Source organism: Mytilus californianus, unplaced genomic scaffold (genome assembly GCF_021869535.1).
Source record: "Mytilus californianus isolate M0D057914Y unplaced genomic scaffold, xbMytCali1.0.p SCAF_13, whole genome shotgun sequence".
NCBI classification, from domain to species: Eukaryota; Metazoa; Mollusca; class Bivalvia; order Mytilida; family Mytilidae; genus Mytilus; species Mytilus californianus.
In genome coordinates this window covers 16,553,721-16,570,511 of record NW_026262615.1, presented here as the reverse complement: position 1 = coordinate 16,570,511, position 16,791 = coordinate 16,553,721, and the positions used below count along the sequence as shown (strand labels likewise).

General features: G+C 31.9%; 1 protein-coding gene across 1 annotated transcript in view; it reads left to right on the top strand.

The window, feature by feature from the left end:
• LOC127723260 (uncharacterized) overlaps positions 1-16,441 on the top strand; it is a 32,796-nt gene extending 16,355 nt beyond the window's left edge. Inside the window, exons 3-8 of the mRNA XM_052229824.1 lie at positions 603-787; positions 1,985-2,223; positions 5,575-5,807; positions 7,903-8,127; positions 8,805-8,930; positions 10,778-16,441. Coding sequence (XP_052085784.1) covers positions 603-787; positions 1,985-2,223; positions 5,575-5,807; positions 7,903-8,127; positions 8,805-8,930; positions 10,778-11,052 — 1,283 coding nt within the window. The 3' untranslated portion in view covers positions 11,053-16,441. The remainder of the gene's footprint in view (positions 1-602; positions 788-1,984; positions 2,224-5,574; positions 5,808-7,902; positions 8,128-8,804; positions 8,931-10,777) is intronic.
• The last annotated feature ends 350 nt before the right edge of the window (positions 16,442-16,791 follow it).

Sequence of the window (16,791 nt, the reverse complement as noted above, 5' to 3'; positions counted from 1 at the left end):
CATCACATGAATTGGTCCAGTTTATGCATAAAAAAAAAATTGGAAAAATGCATTTAATTATTTTAATTCTTTTAGTTTAATTTATTTTCACAACCATCAATTTTAGATAATGATTTTCTTCGAAAGAATGTTTTGAACGTGTTATATGAATTCTAGTCCCCATAAATTCCATACTGGTTATAAAAGTAGTCCAGTGAACATGATCTATTGTAAAAAAGAAACTACCAAAAATATCAACACCAAAGCGCTTAAAACCAATCATAGTAAAGGATTCCTAATTATGCAAATCGTATGAAATTCATATGAAAAACATTATTCACAGTAATAATAACTACTGTGGATTCATTTATTTTCGTGGGTACCAATTTTCGTGGATTAAGGAAAACTTACATGTTCGTGGATATTTAATTTCGTGGTTTTGCCGAAGTCTGCATACAAACCTATAGAAAATTTAGTATTCGTTGAACATTTAATTTCGTGGTTCACCTGTACCCACGAAATCCACGAAAATTGGTATCCAACGAATAATAATGAATCCACAGTAACTTGTTTTACACTTGGCTAAAAGATACAATTGACAAGTATTACCTCCTTTATTTCAGGAATGGAAGTAGATTTAGGTGCTAACTGGTTGAACTCCATGGTAAAAGACAACCCATTGGCCAAGATAGTATCTGACGGGGAACTAGAAGTTAAATCCGCAGGAAGTGTCCAACTCCACTTTCCAGAGAAGGGACAAGTTTATACAGGGGATGATGCCAACAAAATATTTACAGAATTTTATAAAGTATGGTTAAGGTATTATGAGTAATAGAGAAAAAAAATGAAATAAAGAGGACTCTAAACACAACAGCTCCAATGGAGCTTTCATTTGTTAGAGCCATATTAATTAGGTGTATCATCGGGGGAAAATAAAAGGTACGTAATGTCAAAACACATAATTAACAACGCCTGGTGATAATCCATCGTCAGGATCGGTTCATTATGTGTTTCAGCATTACCTATTTATTTTTATGGTAAAGATATAATAAAATCAAATCAATTTTAAACATTTTAGTACCAGTTCATGTTGTATGAGGCAAGATCAGGGTTGACAAAGAATAACCATCACTTTTATTTGCTATTAGCTTGTCTTTATATGTTATATGTACCAGTATTGAATATTAATTTTCATATATAGCTAAGAGCTAAGATATTTGTTAATTTTTGGTGTAAGAGAATTAAAAAAAGCAACACTAGTTAAATGTATGTAAACAATGAACAACTGGATAAAATCTTATCAAAATACTGTGTTAAAAGGATAAATAATATTGCTCATCTCAAAAGCGTTTATTTGTTACTTTATTTGTTACTTTATTTGCTACTCCTCCATGATATAAATTTATAGAATCAAGAGAATGCAGTAGTAATGACATACAAACTAAGGATAACAATTATAACCTATGATCCTGTGCGTAGGGATATACATATTTATGGAATTGAACAAGGGGAGATAAATCCATAATCTGTAGAAAAAATGCATAAAATAATTTAAATTGTAGCCATCATGGTTATAAGTGATTTACGTGAAGTAAAAGAATTAAATATTATTAACGATTTCTTTGTTGTCATCAATGATACAGCTGAACGGCAAATTTGAAAATATGTACTATTAATATTTAGCATCTTTAGCTATATTCTTCATATTCTTTATTTTGAAAATTGTATGAATCTTCTACATTGTGTTCTATGTGCAGTCAAAGCATATATAGTATAGGGACTAAATGACTAGGGCCTTCAACAATGAGCAAAACCCATACCATATAGTCAGCTGTAAAAGGTCTGGACCTGACAAAATGTGAAAAAATTTAAAACTAAATAACCAACGGGCTGAATTTTGACAAAACAATAACATTCATTGTAATATGACCATTTTATTTCCTATTTGTCCATGCACACACCCCCTTTATGACTCTTACTTCAGATTTCTGTATTTTCATTTCAGATAACTCTGCAAGCCTTGAAAAAAGCAGCAGACAGCGGAAAAGACCTGGATTTAAAGAAAGCCATACAAAGTGTTTTACGAGATGAAGAGACGGTTGCTGACAAAACTTTGCTGTCGTCTGTATTGGAATCACATTACACAATGTCTCTATCTGGTCACTCCACACAACTGTTCGATCCTAAAAAAGAATTTGGTTGGGATACAGGTGTTATTGATGGCTTTGATCAGATTGTTGACATGTAAGTGTGTGTGACAAAACATGTATTTTGTTTCTGTGAATTCACTTATATTTCATGGGTACCAATTTTTGTGGATTGAGGAAAAATTCAGTTTTTTGGTAGATATTTGATTTTGTGCCCTTTCAAAATTATATATGAAACTGTATACTTCGTTTAACATTTAAATTTGTGGTTCATGATATCCATGAAGATTAGTATCCAACAAATGATAAGGAATCCACAGGACAAAATTTTGTAATTTTTTGGAAAGTTTGCTATAGCTTGCTATAGCAAAAACTTTTCTTAGGCATCGGCCTCAAACCAGAAGTGACAGACTATCTTACTTTAGGATGTGTGTTCTACTCCTAGATAATGTAGTACTGGTGTTTGACAACTAATTCTAGGAAGATGCTTTTGAAATTTTGAGTTACTTCTATTTTGATTAGCTTACAGTTTGAATTAAAATGTACTGAATGTTCATCGATAATTCAAATAATTCAATTTCATTTTTTGAAAATGGCTATCACAAACACTTCTTCGCAGATCTGCCCTGCGCGGAAAGTAAAATCAAAACACATCTACACGAGACAGCAGTTTCTATGTTATGTTTTTATCGGTATTCCCCAGACATGCGTGAGATCCATATCAACGGGAGTACTATAATCCTGGTTTCAGGGGTTTCCTCCTGTCCTCCGGTTGAAGAGAAAATGAATACCGTGTTTAAAATATTTCATGAATGAACATTTTTCGACGCTTACTACGATTTTTACAATGTTTATTAAAGACGTAAAAGCCAGAGTGTATCGAAAGTATCCCGGTATCTCATCTCGGCCCACAACAAACTCTGACTATAATAAACTCGGCCTATTTCATAATCGGCATCAGAAAATCGGACTATAACAAAATTCGTAATTATACTATATATAGCTACTTGCTATTAAGTCTCCCAAACAAAGTTTGGAGACTTATTGTTTTGCTCAGTTCTTCTTATTTTTCTTCTTGAGGTCTATTTAGGGGTATTTTGAGGGGCCAACAGAAGGGAGGGATTTACTATAGAACCCTATGGGATTTATTTTTTTTTAATTTTCAAATGACTTTAACTTGAAAACAGTAAGTGATAGACACACACAGTTTTCAGTAATGATCACAAGATCATAAAACAAATTAAATGAAATATAGCAGGAGTCCCTCTGGATCAGCCCCACACCACCTGTTTGAGCACTTGTAAACAGTTGAGATCCCCACCCCTAAACCATATATATTCTTGTATGGGACAATAAAACAAGTCGAATGATATATATGGGGAGTCCCTTGGTGTCACCCCCACCCTATCCTGTTTTGAGAACTTGTAAACAGTCAAGATCCCCACCCTGAAACCATATATATTCTTGTATGGGACAATAAAACAAATCAAATGAAATAAAAGGCGAGTCCCCTGGGGTCACTCCCACCCCTTTCCTGTTTAAGAACTTGTAAACAGTCGAGATCCCCACCCATAAACCATATATATTCTTGAATGGGACAATAAAACAAATCAAATGAAATATAGAGGAAGTCCACAGGGGTCACCCCACCCCCCTTTTTTTGAAAACTTGTAAACGGTCGAGATCCCCACCCCTAAACCATATATATTCTTGTATAGGACAATAAAACAAGTCAAATGAAATATAGGGGGAGTCCCTGGGTGTCACCCCCACCCCATCCTGTTTTGAGAACTTGTAAACGGTCAAGATCCCCACCCCAAAACCATATATATTCTTGTACGGGACAATAAAACAAATCAAATGAAATAAAAGGTGAATCCCCTGGGGTCACTCCCACCCCCTTCCTGGGAATGACTAATTATGTGAGCTTTGTTTGGGAGACTTCGTAACAGCATCATGTTACAATTATTTCTTGTATTAAGTAATTTTTTTTTAAAGTCGGATAAAAAGTTAAACACCCAATCTACACATTAACAACAACAACCTATTTGAAATATTACACATCTACCGTTGCAAACTTTCCACAGGTGCTATCCAGCACTTTGATTATATTTGTGGTTAAAGATTTTTTTAAACCAATGTATTTAAAATAGCACCTAATTTACTTAATGGTTCATGAATACAGATTTCCCTGACTAGTTTGTGCTCTAAGCCACTCATTTTCAGGCTTGTGAATTCACCACTGGAAATGTAGGCTTTTTCAATCTTAAATCCCTGGCAGGGTCAAACATAAGACCTGAAACCCGATATTTAGGGCTGTTCATATTCCCATGCATTCAACAGCCCTATAAAAATGAATTAGAACTATAATTGCAAGCTTTTTTTCAAACTTTAGCAAATTTTCTAATGCCTCTAGGTTCATGCATGTGTCTTCAACTTTTTACTTTTTATGCATAATTGATATGACTAAACTCATAATACCATTCAAATACTGTAAATTCAGAAATTATTGCGAGGTTTTTATTAATGCCAATAATACGACTGGGTGAGTATCGCAATAATAAGACCTCACATTCTGATATCTGTATACAACTTTTATTGAAATCGTAATAATTGATCTCGCATTTATGTCCATTTTTCAAAAATCGCAATAATTTCTAAAAATACAGTAGTGCTTTATAGCTTTAGATGGACACAGCTCATTTTTGTCGAGCCTTCGACTTTTGTCGAAAAAGCGAGACATAGCGATCCTACATTCCGTCGTCGTCGGCGGCGTCCACAAATATTCACTCTGTGGTTAAAGTTTTTGAAATTTTAATAACTTTCTTAAACTATCCTGGATTTCTACCAAACTTGGAAAGAAGCTTGTTTATGATCAAAAGATAGTATCCAGAAGTAAATTTTGTAAAAAAAAAATTCCATTTTTTCCGTATTTTACTTATAAATGGACTTAGTTTTTCTGCCATGAAACATTACATTCACTCTGTGGTTAAAGTTTTTGAAATTTTAATAACTTTCTTAAACTATCCTGGATTTCTACAAAACTTGGAAAGAAGCTTGTTTATGATCAGAAGATAGTATCCAGAAGTAAATTTTGTAAAAAAGTAAAAAAAAATTCCATTTTTTCCGTATTTTACTTATAAATGGACTTAGGTTTTCTTCCAGTTAAGATTACATACAGTCTGCACTTTAAGTTTTTAAAACATTTATTAGATTCATAAACTATCCTGGATTTTTACCAAACTTGGACAGAAGCTACTTACAATCAAAAGATATTATAGAGAGGAATATTTTTATTAATTTTTTTCCTCATTTTTGTTGAGCCTGCGATTAACAGCAAAAGTAGGCGAGACACTGGGTTCCGCGGAACCCTTACGAATTTTTAGTTAAAACACCTATGGGTAGTCGATGTAAGAAAAATGTAGAACTATTTATAATACTGTTTTAGCCTTGTAGGAGGACAAAGAAAGGAGAGTACAGTATCTGTAGAGCTAAGGAAACCAGTGAGACAGATAGAGGTGAACAAGACAAGGAACAAAGTTTTGGTAAGAACCAGAGATCTGAAACAGTATGAGGCTGATGCTGTGGTGGTTGCCCTACCTTTAGGAGTATTGAAGACAGAAACAGTAATATTTGATCCTCCCTTACCTAAAGGATGGAAGAAAACTATAGAAAGTATCGGTAATATTATAGTATCATTAATATTTACAAATAAAACTTTGAAATTAAAGGTTTCATAACAAATGAGAATTTTTTATCGGGAATAACGCTTGATATCAACTTGAGCTATTTAGTTTTAATATAATTAAAAATGAACCTTTTGCGACTTTATTATCTCTATTCAAATTAAATAGACTGTGTTAGCGGTAAAGGTCGCCACACTCGCCATGGGCGAATGATTTTATTATGTGGCTAATAAAAATTCAGTTGCAATCGCCACTTTGGCGAACGAAAATTTATATGAACGGAAAAAAATCTTTGTCAAATTTCAAGCCAGAAGCGTTGATTCGAACAAACATTTAGCTGAAAAGATGTTAACAAAAGTAATTTGCAAAAACAAACACAAAAACGGGTCTTTTTAGTCATATCCGGAAAAAAAAACTTCCACACTTAACGGTTCTGGGCGGGAAAATCCGTTTCCGATATCGGGTTTTCTTTTACTTTTTAATGTTTTTAACATGGCCGACGAACCTTGTAGGGAAAACGGTACTATTTATTCTGCCATAGGCGACAATACAAACATTTTCTAAATTTACCACTTTTTATAATAAAAACCCCGATAAAACAGTTATGTGTGGTGTTAGAACTTTATTATTCTATTTTAAAAATTGAAGCCAAATAGTATCATGACCAATTTCCAACGGAGCTTGTTTATGTTATCCATGCCCACAGTCATTTTACACTAAATTTATGAAATTTTGGAAGCCTTTTCGAATAATTCTCTAGAAAATATTTCAATAGGTTTTAAAATTTATATTGTAAATATACACACTGCATTTATTCATAGATAAATAAAAAAATATATTGTACCCTTACATCCAATTACAGCGCTCCTAATTTGACTTCCTTCACCTGCCTTGGGTACACAAAAGGCCAACCTAATGCTGGGAAAATGTAATAGTACCGTTTTCCCTGTAAAGGTCCTCGGCCCGAACGAAGCAAGAAAACGAAAACTTCAAGGGACATTGTCATCATATTTTAAAAATCTGACAGACTCAACAAAATAAAAGTAAAACGGACATCTGACCTGGAGAAAAAAACAACATTTTATATACACTTCCAGTTACAAAAATGTAACCTCAGAATGCAGGATTTCACATCTAATTTTCCAAAATTTTCAAGGGGGGGCATGCCCCCATTGCCCCCTAGCAGGTTCGGATCACTTCGTGATCCTCACCTGTGACACACAAGTTGTGGCTAAGCGAAAAAAATAGTTATTAGCCACTTTGGCTATTGACATTTTTTGACTACTGCTAACACAGATAGAGAATAAATATCAAGAAGTTGTTAAAACGATTTCTCTTATGGTAAATGTTCTCTTTGTGTTAAATAGAAATTTCTGCGACTTGAACAAGTCTTTTGCACATACTTGTTTGATGTATTATGTCCTGTCTCAGCTTCAAACTTTAACATCAGGCTTCATAATGTAAAAAAAATTGACAAAATGAAGATTTTGAGATGGAAAGTGTGACTATTTTGTGCATTATTGAAGAAATCCCATATCTCCCTTGCCATGAAGGAAATGTACATGGCTTTCACTTTTGATAGTCATTAATAAACTTACAAATAGCCAATGAAAACGTTGCAATGTCACATTTTTTGTCTCGCGTTGACGAAGTTGAAAAATTGAGACTTAGGTGTGTTGTCAGCGTCAGCAATGTATTAGTTTGTGATTAGATCAGTTTATGGGGAACCACTCCTGGTAGGTCAATGATATTTGTTATGCAGTTGTATAAGCATTGGCACATGTCATATTTCCATGGAGATTATTTGCCTCCCCTCTCACTCATGGTCTATTGACTTTGAAACTTTTGCTTAGTTTACATGTATTAGTTTGTGATTTGGTCAGTTTGGGGAAACCACTAGTGGTAGATCATGATATTTTGTATGCAGATGTATTAGCATTTAATAGCACATCTCATTTCCATGGAGATCATTTGACCTTGCCCCATCAGTCATGGTCTATTGACTTTGAATGTTTTGCATTGTTTACATTATACTATCAAATATCTCTGTATGAATGTTAAATAAATATATGGTTCTTATTATTTTCCAGGAATTGGATTTAGTAATAAACTAGTCTTACAGTTCAACAAAGTATTTTGGCCAGAAGATATAGGTATATTTACCATGGTAACCAGTTACCAGGACGACATGGGCATGCTTCAAACTTGGGTCAATTTACATCGCTATGTCAACAAACCATTACTGATGGGCATGTTACATGATAAAGCTGCTGTCAGGTTTGAAAATATGACAGACAATGAAATCAAAGAAAATGGTATGTTAAGATCTTAGTTTGTAAACAAAAATATTCATAGCTGTGTTTTGGATGTTCCCAAAACCAATCAATTGTGAATTCAGAGTTTGTCGTTATATATTGCCTAAGATGCAGCAAGCTGAATGTCAAAAAATAAATATCAATTGAAAGTACTGTAAAACTATATATTTATCTGGTACAGGCTCCTGACTTGGGACAGGCACATCCAGAATGTGGCTGGGTTAAACTAGTTTGTCTGCCTGTTGTGTATCAGCTTAAAGTTCTGGTTTTAAATAGTTTTTGGTCGCATCAACATGAAACTGAAGTGAACTGTTTACTATATATGACAATTTTGACCTAGATTTTGTGGTTCACTAAACTAATGATAGTGTAAGCAGGCCATGGTGTCTTATGTACTCGTATATTCTTATTTTTTTTTTTTTTTTTTCATTATTTTGTGTAAAGGTACAAAATTAACCTCATGCTATTTTTTTATTCTGTCATGGGTCGGAAGCCCTCATTTGACCACAGAGTCATTGCTGTCATTGTTTCAAATGATTGATTCATTACTGAGGAAATCCTCCAATATTTTTTTTTAGTTTATATTGCTTGTAGTTAACTAAGGAGTTAAAATATCTTACTTTGTAAGAGGTAATATATAAAGGAAAAGTGTGTAATATCCCCTTTCTATTTTTCAGCGATAAATATTTTAACAAAATTATTTGGTGAAGAAAAAATGAAAGATATCACAATTACCATTGTAACAAAATCAAAGTGGATATCAGACAACAAAGTGTTGGGAACTACTTCATATCCTAAAGTTGGTAAGTACAGTTTAAGTAGTTACTTTTATGCCCCCGCTGCAGTGAAGGGAGCATTAAGTGTTACCCTTGTCCGTTTGTATGTACGTTCGAACGTCACAAAATTAGTTTCTGTTTTCTAACTTTAGTTTGCCTCAACCAAATGTTATGAAACTTATACACAATTCTTATTACCACATACTCAGATCAAGTTCGAATTTGGGTGGCATCACTTTTACCGTTCTTGAGATGTCCCTTCATAACTTTATATGCAAGCGGGGGCATCATCCGTGCCCCATGTACACATTTTCCATTTATTTTTAATAGATACTTGTTTATTCCAAGATTGTCCTGTTTACAATTTCCTGAGTTGCCCAGGATGCAGACTTAGGATCTCTGTTTGTTATTAAACAAGTGCCTGGGAAGCAGAAGGCTAAAAAAGTCCAATGTGTTCTATAAATTGAAATAAATTCAGTATTTGTTACACGAAAAATCAGTAGACCATATAATAATAAATATTCTATTTTATGAAAAAAAAGTTTCTAGATAATTAATTAATGTGATGTTACATCACTATATTATATAATACTGTATACCAACTAATTTTCGCGAGCGATTTATTTTCGCGACTTTCGCGAGTAGGAAAATAATGCAAATTTAAATCGTTGCGAATATATGAAACTTGGATTTTCCCTTATATGAAAATATATAATGAAATTAAGTAGATTGCCAAAAATAAATCGCCACGAAGATGGCTAGATCTTAACGCGAAATAAAGTATGTGCGAAAATAAGTTGGTTTACAGTATTATACATGATATAACATATTGGAGTGCACCACTGAGAACAGGCCAGGACCACTTAATACAAATTCTGTTTTTACTCTAAAGTTTTCTCCAAACAAATCTCATAAAGCATCCTGGTAAATAGGAAATACAATCTTGGTTCTAGAAATTATAGTATTGCATCAACAATACCATCTTAAACTTTTTCCTGTGGAGAAAATGGTTAGTCTTTATAAATAGCCATTAAAAATCAATGTTCATGCCTGATACAAGCCAGCATTGTACACAATTTAGATTTGAAGCATGTTAGGAATTTAGAGTTGTTTATCCTAGTCTTGTGTGTTACAATTGTAAAATCATGATCATGGTTGATGAATTATCACTTGCAAAATGGTTAATATAGGGTCTAAGAAGAAAAACCTATTGCTTATGTCCCTACGTAAAAACATAGAAGACAAATATATTCGTGTTAAATTCAGTGACTGGTTTACTTAGGCTAAGGATAATACATGCCTTCTGCAAAGTCTGCAATAGAGACTTAAATATGACCGTGGTGGCATGAATGACGTTTTAAAGCAATACTTATTTGAATATCTCCAAACTCACCACACTACCAAGTCTGCCTCAACAGACCAAAATTATGAACATATATTCTCAACCATAACGAAGATACAGACAGACACTAGGTTTTTCTATTTCGTTTATTATACTTTTTGGAAGCATATTGGCTAGAGTGCGGGAGGTTGTTGGTTCAATCTGAAGACTTTAAAATTTGAATTTGCTGCTTCTCCACTAAGCACAGGGCATTAAGGAGTAAGAGCCAAGACTGGTCAGCTTGGAGTCAGAATAATGTTTCTATGTTGAAAGACATGTCTCTCTTCCCTGTTACCTTGTGAACTGGCACATTAAAATTCTGCTCCGTATGTCAGTCTAGTACAAATCAGGGGTTAGCATTCCTATCATGCCTATTGCATGGAAATGTTCTCATCTTGAATATGAATACAATTTGCCACTAGACTTTAAACAGCAATCTAAACATTTGTACTATGTAACATGACAACATATTTAACATTATTTTATTTTTCAGGTATTTTACCAGAAATGTTTGATTCATTAACAAAACCTGTATGTCCTTATATTTATTTTGCCGGTGAATATACATCATTAGAACACATGAACACAGCTCACGGAGCTTATTTGTCTGGTATAAGAGCTGCAGACCAAATCATTTCTAATTATTGTGCAAAGGAACTGTCAAAAGGAAAGAAAAGAGAGACCAGTAAAGAAAAAACAAAGAAAGATAAAAAATCTGAAAAGAAAAAAGAAAATCAGAATGGTGATAAATTAAAGGATGAGCTGTGATCTTAATTGTAAATTGTTGGGATTTTTTTTAGATGAATTATTATTTCTTAGGTTGTTGGAGGGACTTGTTCTCATGTTATGTGGTTTTTATGATGGTAAAATGTAACAATAAAAGATGAGGCCAAGCATTTGTGTTTATATGGTTTCCTGTCTGATATCTGAGCTTTTATGAAACTTTCTCAGCTGTTTTTTTAACAACATCAGTTGGCTAAATGTTACTCAAACAGTTGGGGTTGCAATTCATAAGTTTACAATTAATCCCTTAGTCAAAACTCACAAATTTTCATCCAAAAGGGGTGCATTGTGGTAAACTTTGCCATCCATAATGTAAATTTCAACTTTTTGTTAAAAGTTTGAATTTGTAAACGTTAAAATTTAAATGTTTTTTCCTGGAAATTTTCTGTCGTTTGACTGTGATATCATAAAAAGTATTACAAATCTAAGAATAATTTGTCAACTGCTAAAGCAGATCTGTAGGCTTAAATTATTCATTAAAAGGAAAATACATAAAGAGTTGTGTTTCATTTGGCATTCATATATTTAAGGTGTTTACAACAGATAAATGTTTATATTAGACTTGTCCTGAGAACAAAATATCCTATTGACTTTCTACAAATTAGAACATTATTGGGGGTCTGGGTGAAATTTACAGAATAGAGAATAATACGCCAAGAAAATAAAGAAAAGAGAATAATGGGGTGCTGAAATATAAAGAATAGTGAATAATGGGCAAAAGAGTAAAATGGCAGAAAAAAATAAAGATACAATGACTTTCCTTTCCTTTATGTATTATTATTACATTGGTTGCAATGAATTACCGTGATTTCCCAGTTAAATATAAACCGATAATTTCGCTCCTCTGACATCATACAACATCAGGAATTGTCAAGACATTGTCGATGACATTACATCAAAACAAATTGTGAACTTTATTTCCATTAAAAAGCCCATTGTCAATGTAATAAAAAGAATGACTGCACAACACTGATAATTAACTCATGCGCTATGCACATTCGTGAATGAATGTGTTGTTGTTCACTTTTTGAATATTTTTCTATATTTGAAATCTGCGATTAGTTTTTCTATAAATAATACATCAGCAGAATTCTATCCAGATGACAAAACAAACCAAGATATTACTACTGTAAATTCCGAAATTATTGTGGGCATTTATTATTGGGATTTTGACCTGACCAACTAAAAGTTGAGATAAATTATTGCGTTTTAAGGAAAAGTTGCATACATAACTATACATGTCAGATATCAGAATGTGTGGTCTTATTATTGCCATAATAAGCCAGCTGCATTATTCGTTCTAATAAAAAAAAAACTTGCAATAATTTCTGAATTGACAATATTTGATGAAACACACTTAATGCAAACACAATTTAAATCAAAGATGATATGTGAGTAATAGTTTATCCTAACATGATTAATATGTAGTATCTATTGGAAACATTTTCATGGAGACACTGTCTGACAGTATATCATTTTGGGATCATTATAAATACAATTGACCTGTTCATAATGGAAGAATTCATACAAATGTTTTTATGTCTTTTTTTTTTCATGTGACACAAGGTTATAGCTTGTCTTTTTTTTTTTATAGTAACTGATATAACAATTATTGAAGTTCTATTGTGAACACATGTGAAAAATAAAACAAGTAGCACAGTTGGTTAATGTATTTAAAAAATACAAGTAGAACAAACACATGTGATAATGAATTTGAACAGGTGCTACAAACAGGTTTTGTTGTCAACAGATGTAGTACATCAGTTAGTGTATTTGAGCATAGTACATCAGTTAGTGTATTTGAGCATGCATAGTTGGAAATTCTGTATTTTTTAATACTATGTTTTTTTGTCTTGCCTGCGTAGAAAGTCGCTGAAAGCGAGACATAGGGATTGCTTTTCTGGTGACGACGGCATCAACAATTGTTTTCTGCTTAAGCTAGTTTGAAAGGAATTACTTGTGATAGATCAGTGATATTTTGTATAAATTTGCATTACTATCAGTACATATCAGTTTGATGACTATTTTTAGGCCCTGCTCCCTAAGTTTAGTGACTTTGAATTAATTAGCAATTTTAAATGTTAAGTTTTCTGCTTAAGCTAGTTTGATAGGAACTACTTACAATAGACAACAATATTTTCTATAAAGCTACATTGCCATCTACATCTCAGTTTGTCAACCATTTCGAGGCCCTGCTCACTAGTTAATTGTCGAGCGACTTTAAATTAATTAGCTATGTTGCTGTCTATCAGATTGTCTTTTTTCTGAATTTTATGCGGGCAGGCGAGACATCTCTGTGTCAACAGTTGATTATTCATTGGATACCAATTTTTGTAAAGGAAGTACAAATTTTCTATAGGCATGGGGAATCGGCAAAAATCGCATAATCAAATATCAACGAAAATTAGGGTCGATGGAAATTAAAGAACCCACAGTCATGACAGTATAATGTTTTTAAATTTTTCAATGGATTTTCATAAAAGAATGCTTAATACACTGTTGATATTTAACTTATATACCCAAAAACTGTTTATACCGTATTACTAAATATTTATGCAATAGGTTGTGAAAATGCAGCATTACCATGTAAAGACTAAGGTGCTTTGTTGTTGTTTTTTGTTGTAATTTTCTTTTACCAGTTGTGTTCATATCATTATGTATATGAAAGCCATATTCAAATTTATTTTTGTATTGGTTGGTGAGCTAGCATTGTCATAACATTGTCCTCAGTAATCTTTTAAGTTTAAATTTAGGTGATTGAAATAAGGGAGCTACCATTTGATTTTTAGGGGGGGGGGGGGGGGGGGGGGGGGGCTAGGATGAAATTTGAAAAAAATAGGCAGGACAGGAGTTTTGAGTAAAAAAAAATTCAGGATGAGCAACTTGGTAAAAAAAAAAGGCAGGATGACAATTTGTGTAAAAAAATTCAGGATAAACTAGTAAAAAAAAGGCAGGACCGAATAGAGTAAAAAATAAAAAAGCAGGACAGAGATTACAACTAAAAAAAAAAAGCAGGACAAAATTTTTCATCCTAGCCCCCCCATAAAAATTAAATGGTAGCTCCCTAACAGTAAAATTTTATTCTGATTTTAATGCATGCATTTATTATTTCAAATCTCCGACAACTGACAAGAATGTTAGACTTTGGTTAGTGCAATTCCTGTATAAATTTTATTGCAATATTGCAATTAGAAATTAAAATATGGGTTTTAATTATTGCCAAATTCATCTTATCACATTTTTGCTGTTAGTTAAAACATTGGATTAAGGATGTTAGCTGGTCATGTTGGCCGTTGTGTTTCTGGTATTTGGAACTCCTCTGGATTTTACTATGTAATAGTATCTGAAAATTTAAGAAAAAAACCCACTTTTCATTAATTAGTTTAGTTAAAACACATTTTAAGCTACACCCTTGAAAAATTTGAAATCCTTATTATTTCTAAAACGATTTTAACAATGAAAATATCTCATTTCAATATATATGAAAAATCTTGATAATTTTAGATTATTCATGTTTTTTTTAAACATGTTTCTGTTTTTTCATCCTTATGGAAAGGTGACAGCTTTGAGATGAGATTAGGACAAGAAAAAATATGGGGTATCAAAAAATATAAATAATCTGTTTATTGCTATTTTCCTATTTCCCAGGCAACATCAATGACATATATTTTATATCATTGCAATCTCTTTCTACTCAGGCAAATTTTGCTCACATGAAATTCACCTCAAACAAGCTAATATGAGAAACTCATGTGAATTTCACATGAATGGAGATTTACATGAAACTCACATGAAAAATTTATCATGATTTTTACCAAAAACCTTCAGAGGATAGTTTTTAGAAAAAAGCAATAACACCAGTTTCCCCTCTAAACTGTTCAATGTCTATACCTCAAAAATAATTGTGCAGAAATATATTTTTTTCAGCTGAGTATTACTTCTTGGAAAATGTCTTGGCTGTTTATAACAAAACTAAACAAATATTTTGGTATCTTGTTAATTTGAAGCTCACAGCAAACTCAATATCTGGTTTAACAGTACCTTGTAAAAGAGGTATATTAAAATTTTGTTATTTTCTAGTTTTACATATTCAATTGGTGTAATCCTCAGGGTTTTTTGTTATATAGGTTTTTTTTTAACATATTTTGTTAATACTAGACACAAATTGATCAAACTTATAAAGTCTTCTCCCAAAATTTTATCTTTATCATGGGATATTGAATAGATTCACCTTGTGTGTCGCAACATGATGTTATGTCTAATGGTATGTTGATACATTTAAACATATTGAAATAAATAACAGTATTCATCAACATATTTAAATTTACAGAAAAGAAATACAAACAACTTTAGTATTTCTCTAAAAACAAACTCAAGTTAAATTTTGAACAAATTTTATTTATTTTTCTATATTAATCTTATCTATTTATAACATTTTACTTTCACTTCTCATTGTTTCTCTCATCTGGACAACACACATTGTGACATCTGATTTAATGTACCACTTTTAATACTTCAGTAATTAATTTCTGTATGTAAATTGTCCTGATGATGTCTGCCTGGCAGGCAGAACATGTCCACCAGCTTAATATTGCAGACTCTTTGAAGTGTTGTTGTCAATTTTAATTATTTTAATTTTATTATTTGTAATATAAAAAAAATAGAAAAGAAAATCAACGGAAATATGTAACCAAGGAATTAAAAGAATTGCTATTGAAAATTAAATTGTTTTAGAATACAGGAGGTTGTGGATGGGGGTTTACAGAATAGAAAATAATGGGAAAAAAATAAAAGAATAGAGAAATATGGACAAAAAAAATAAAGAATAGAGAATAATGAGATTCTAAAATATAAAGAATAGAGAATAATGGGCACAATGTATAAAGAAAGAGAAACATGGCGTAAAAAATTAAAGAATACTGAAATGAAGAACACCTATCCAGACCCTCACACAGATAGTTCATATAAAATTATATATGCAGGTATCAAGATTAAATAAATACTTTGTCCAAATGATTATATATTGTGCCATGTATAGATAGAAAGATAATATATGATTATTTATAATGTGTTTTTTTTTTCTCACTAAATTTTCCTCTGAATTTTGGATTCTGAAATAGTACTAGGACCCTTAAGTTGCTTCCGTGGGCAACTTAGACACAAAATTGATTTATTTAAAGTTAAGATTTTTTTTTCCTTTGACAAAATCAATTTTGTTATATATTATATAATTGGATTTGAGTGTTATTTTACTTTTCTTTATAATATATATATGTTTGAAACATGCACATGTACTTTTTTTATAATAAGCTTACAACAGGAACAGCTGTGTCATAATTTAAAATAAAAAAATCATTACCACAAAAAATTTAAACATGGTTTTAACTTTTTTTTTGTCGAGCCTTTGACATTTTGTCACGAAATTGAGACATTTAGCAATCCTATATTCTGGTGGCAGCTGCCCATCATTTGCATTGTCAACATTTTGGTTCAATATGTGGTTAAAGTTTTTTTAAATTTTGTCAAACATTCATGAAATTTTAAGAAACTTGAAAGAAGCTTTTTTATGATCAATACACAGTATCTAGTGTAAAATTTTGAATTTTTTTTTTTTCATTTTTCCCTATTTTACTGATTTGGTTTTCAATGCAGTTTAATACATTAAAAAAAATACATTCTAAGGTTAAAATATTTCAAACTTCAATAACATTTTCGAATCTTCAT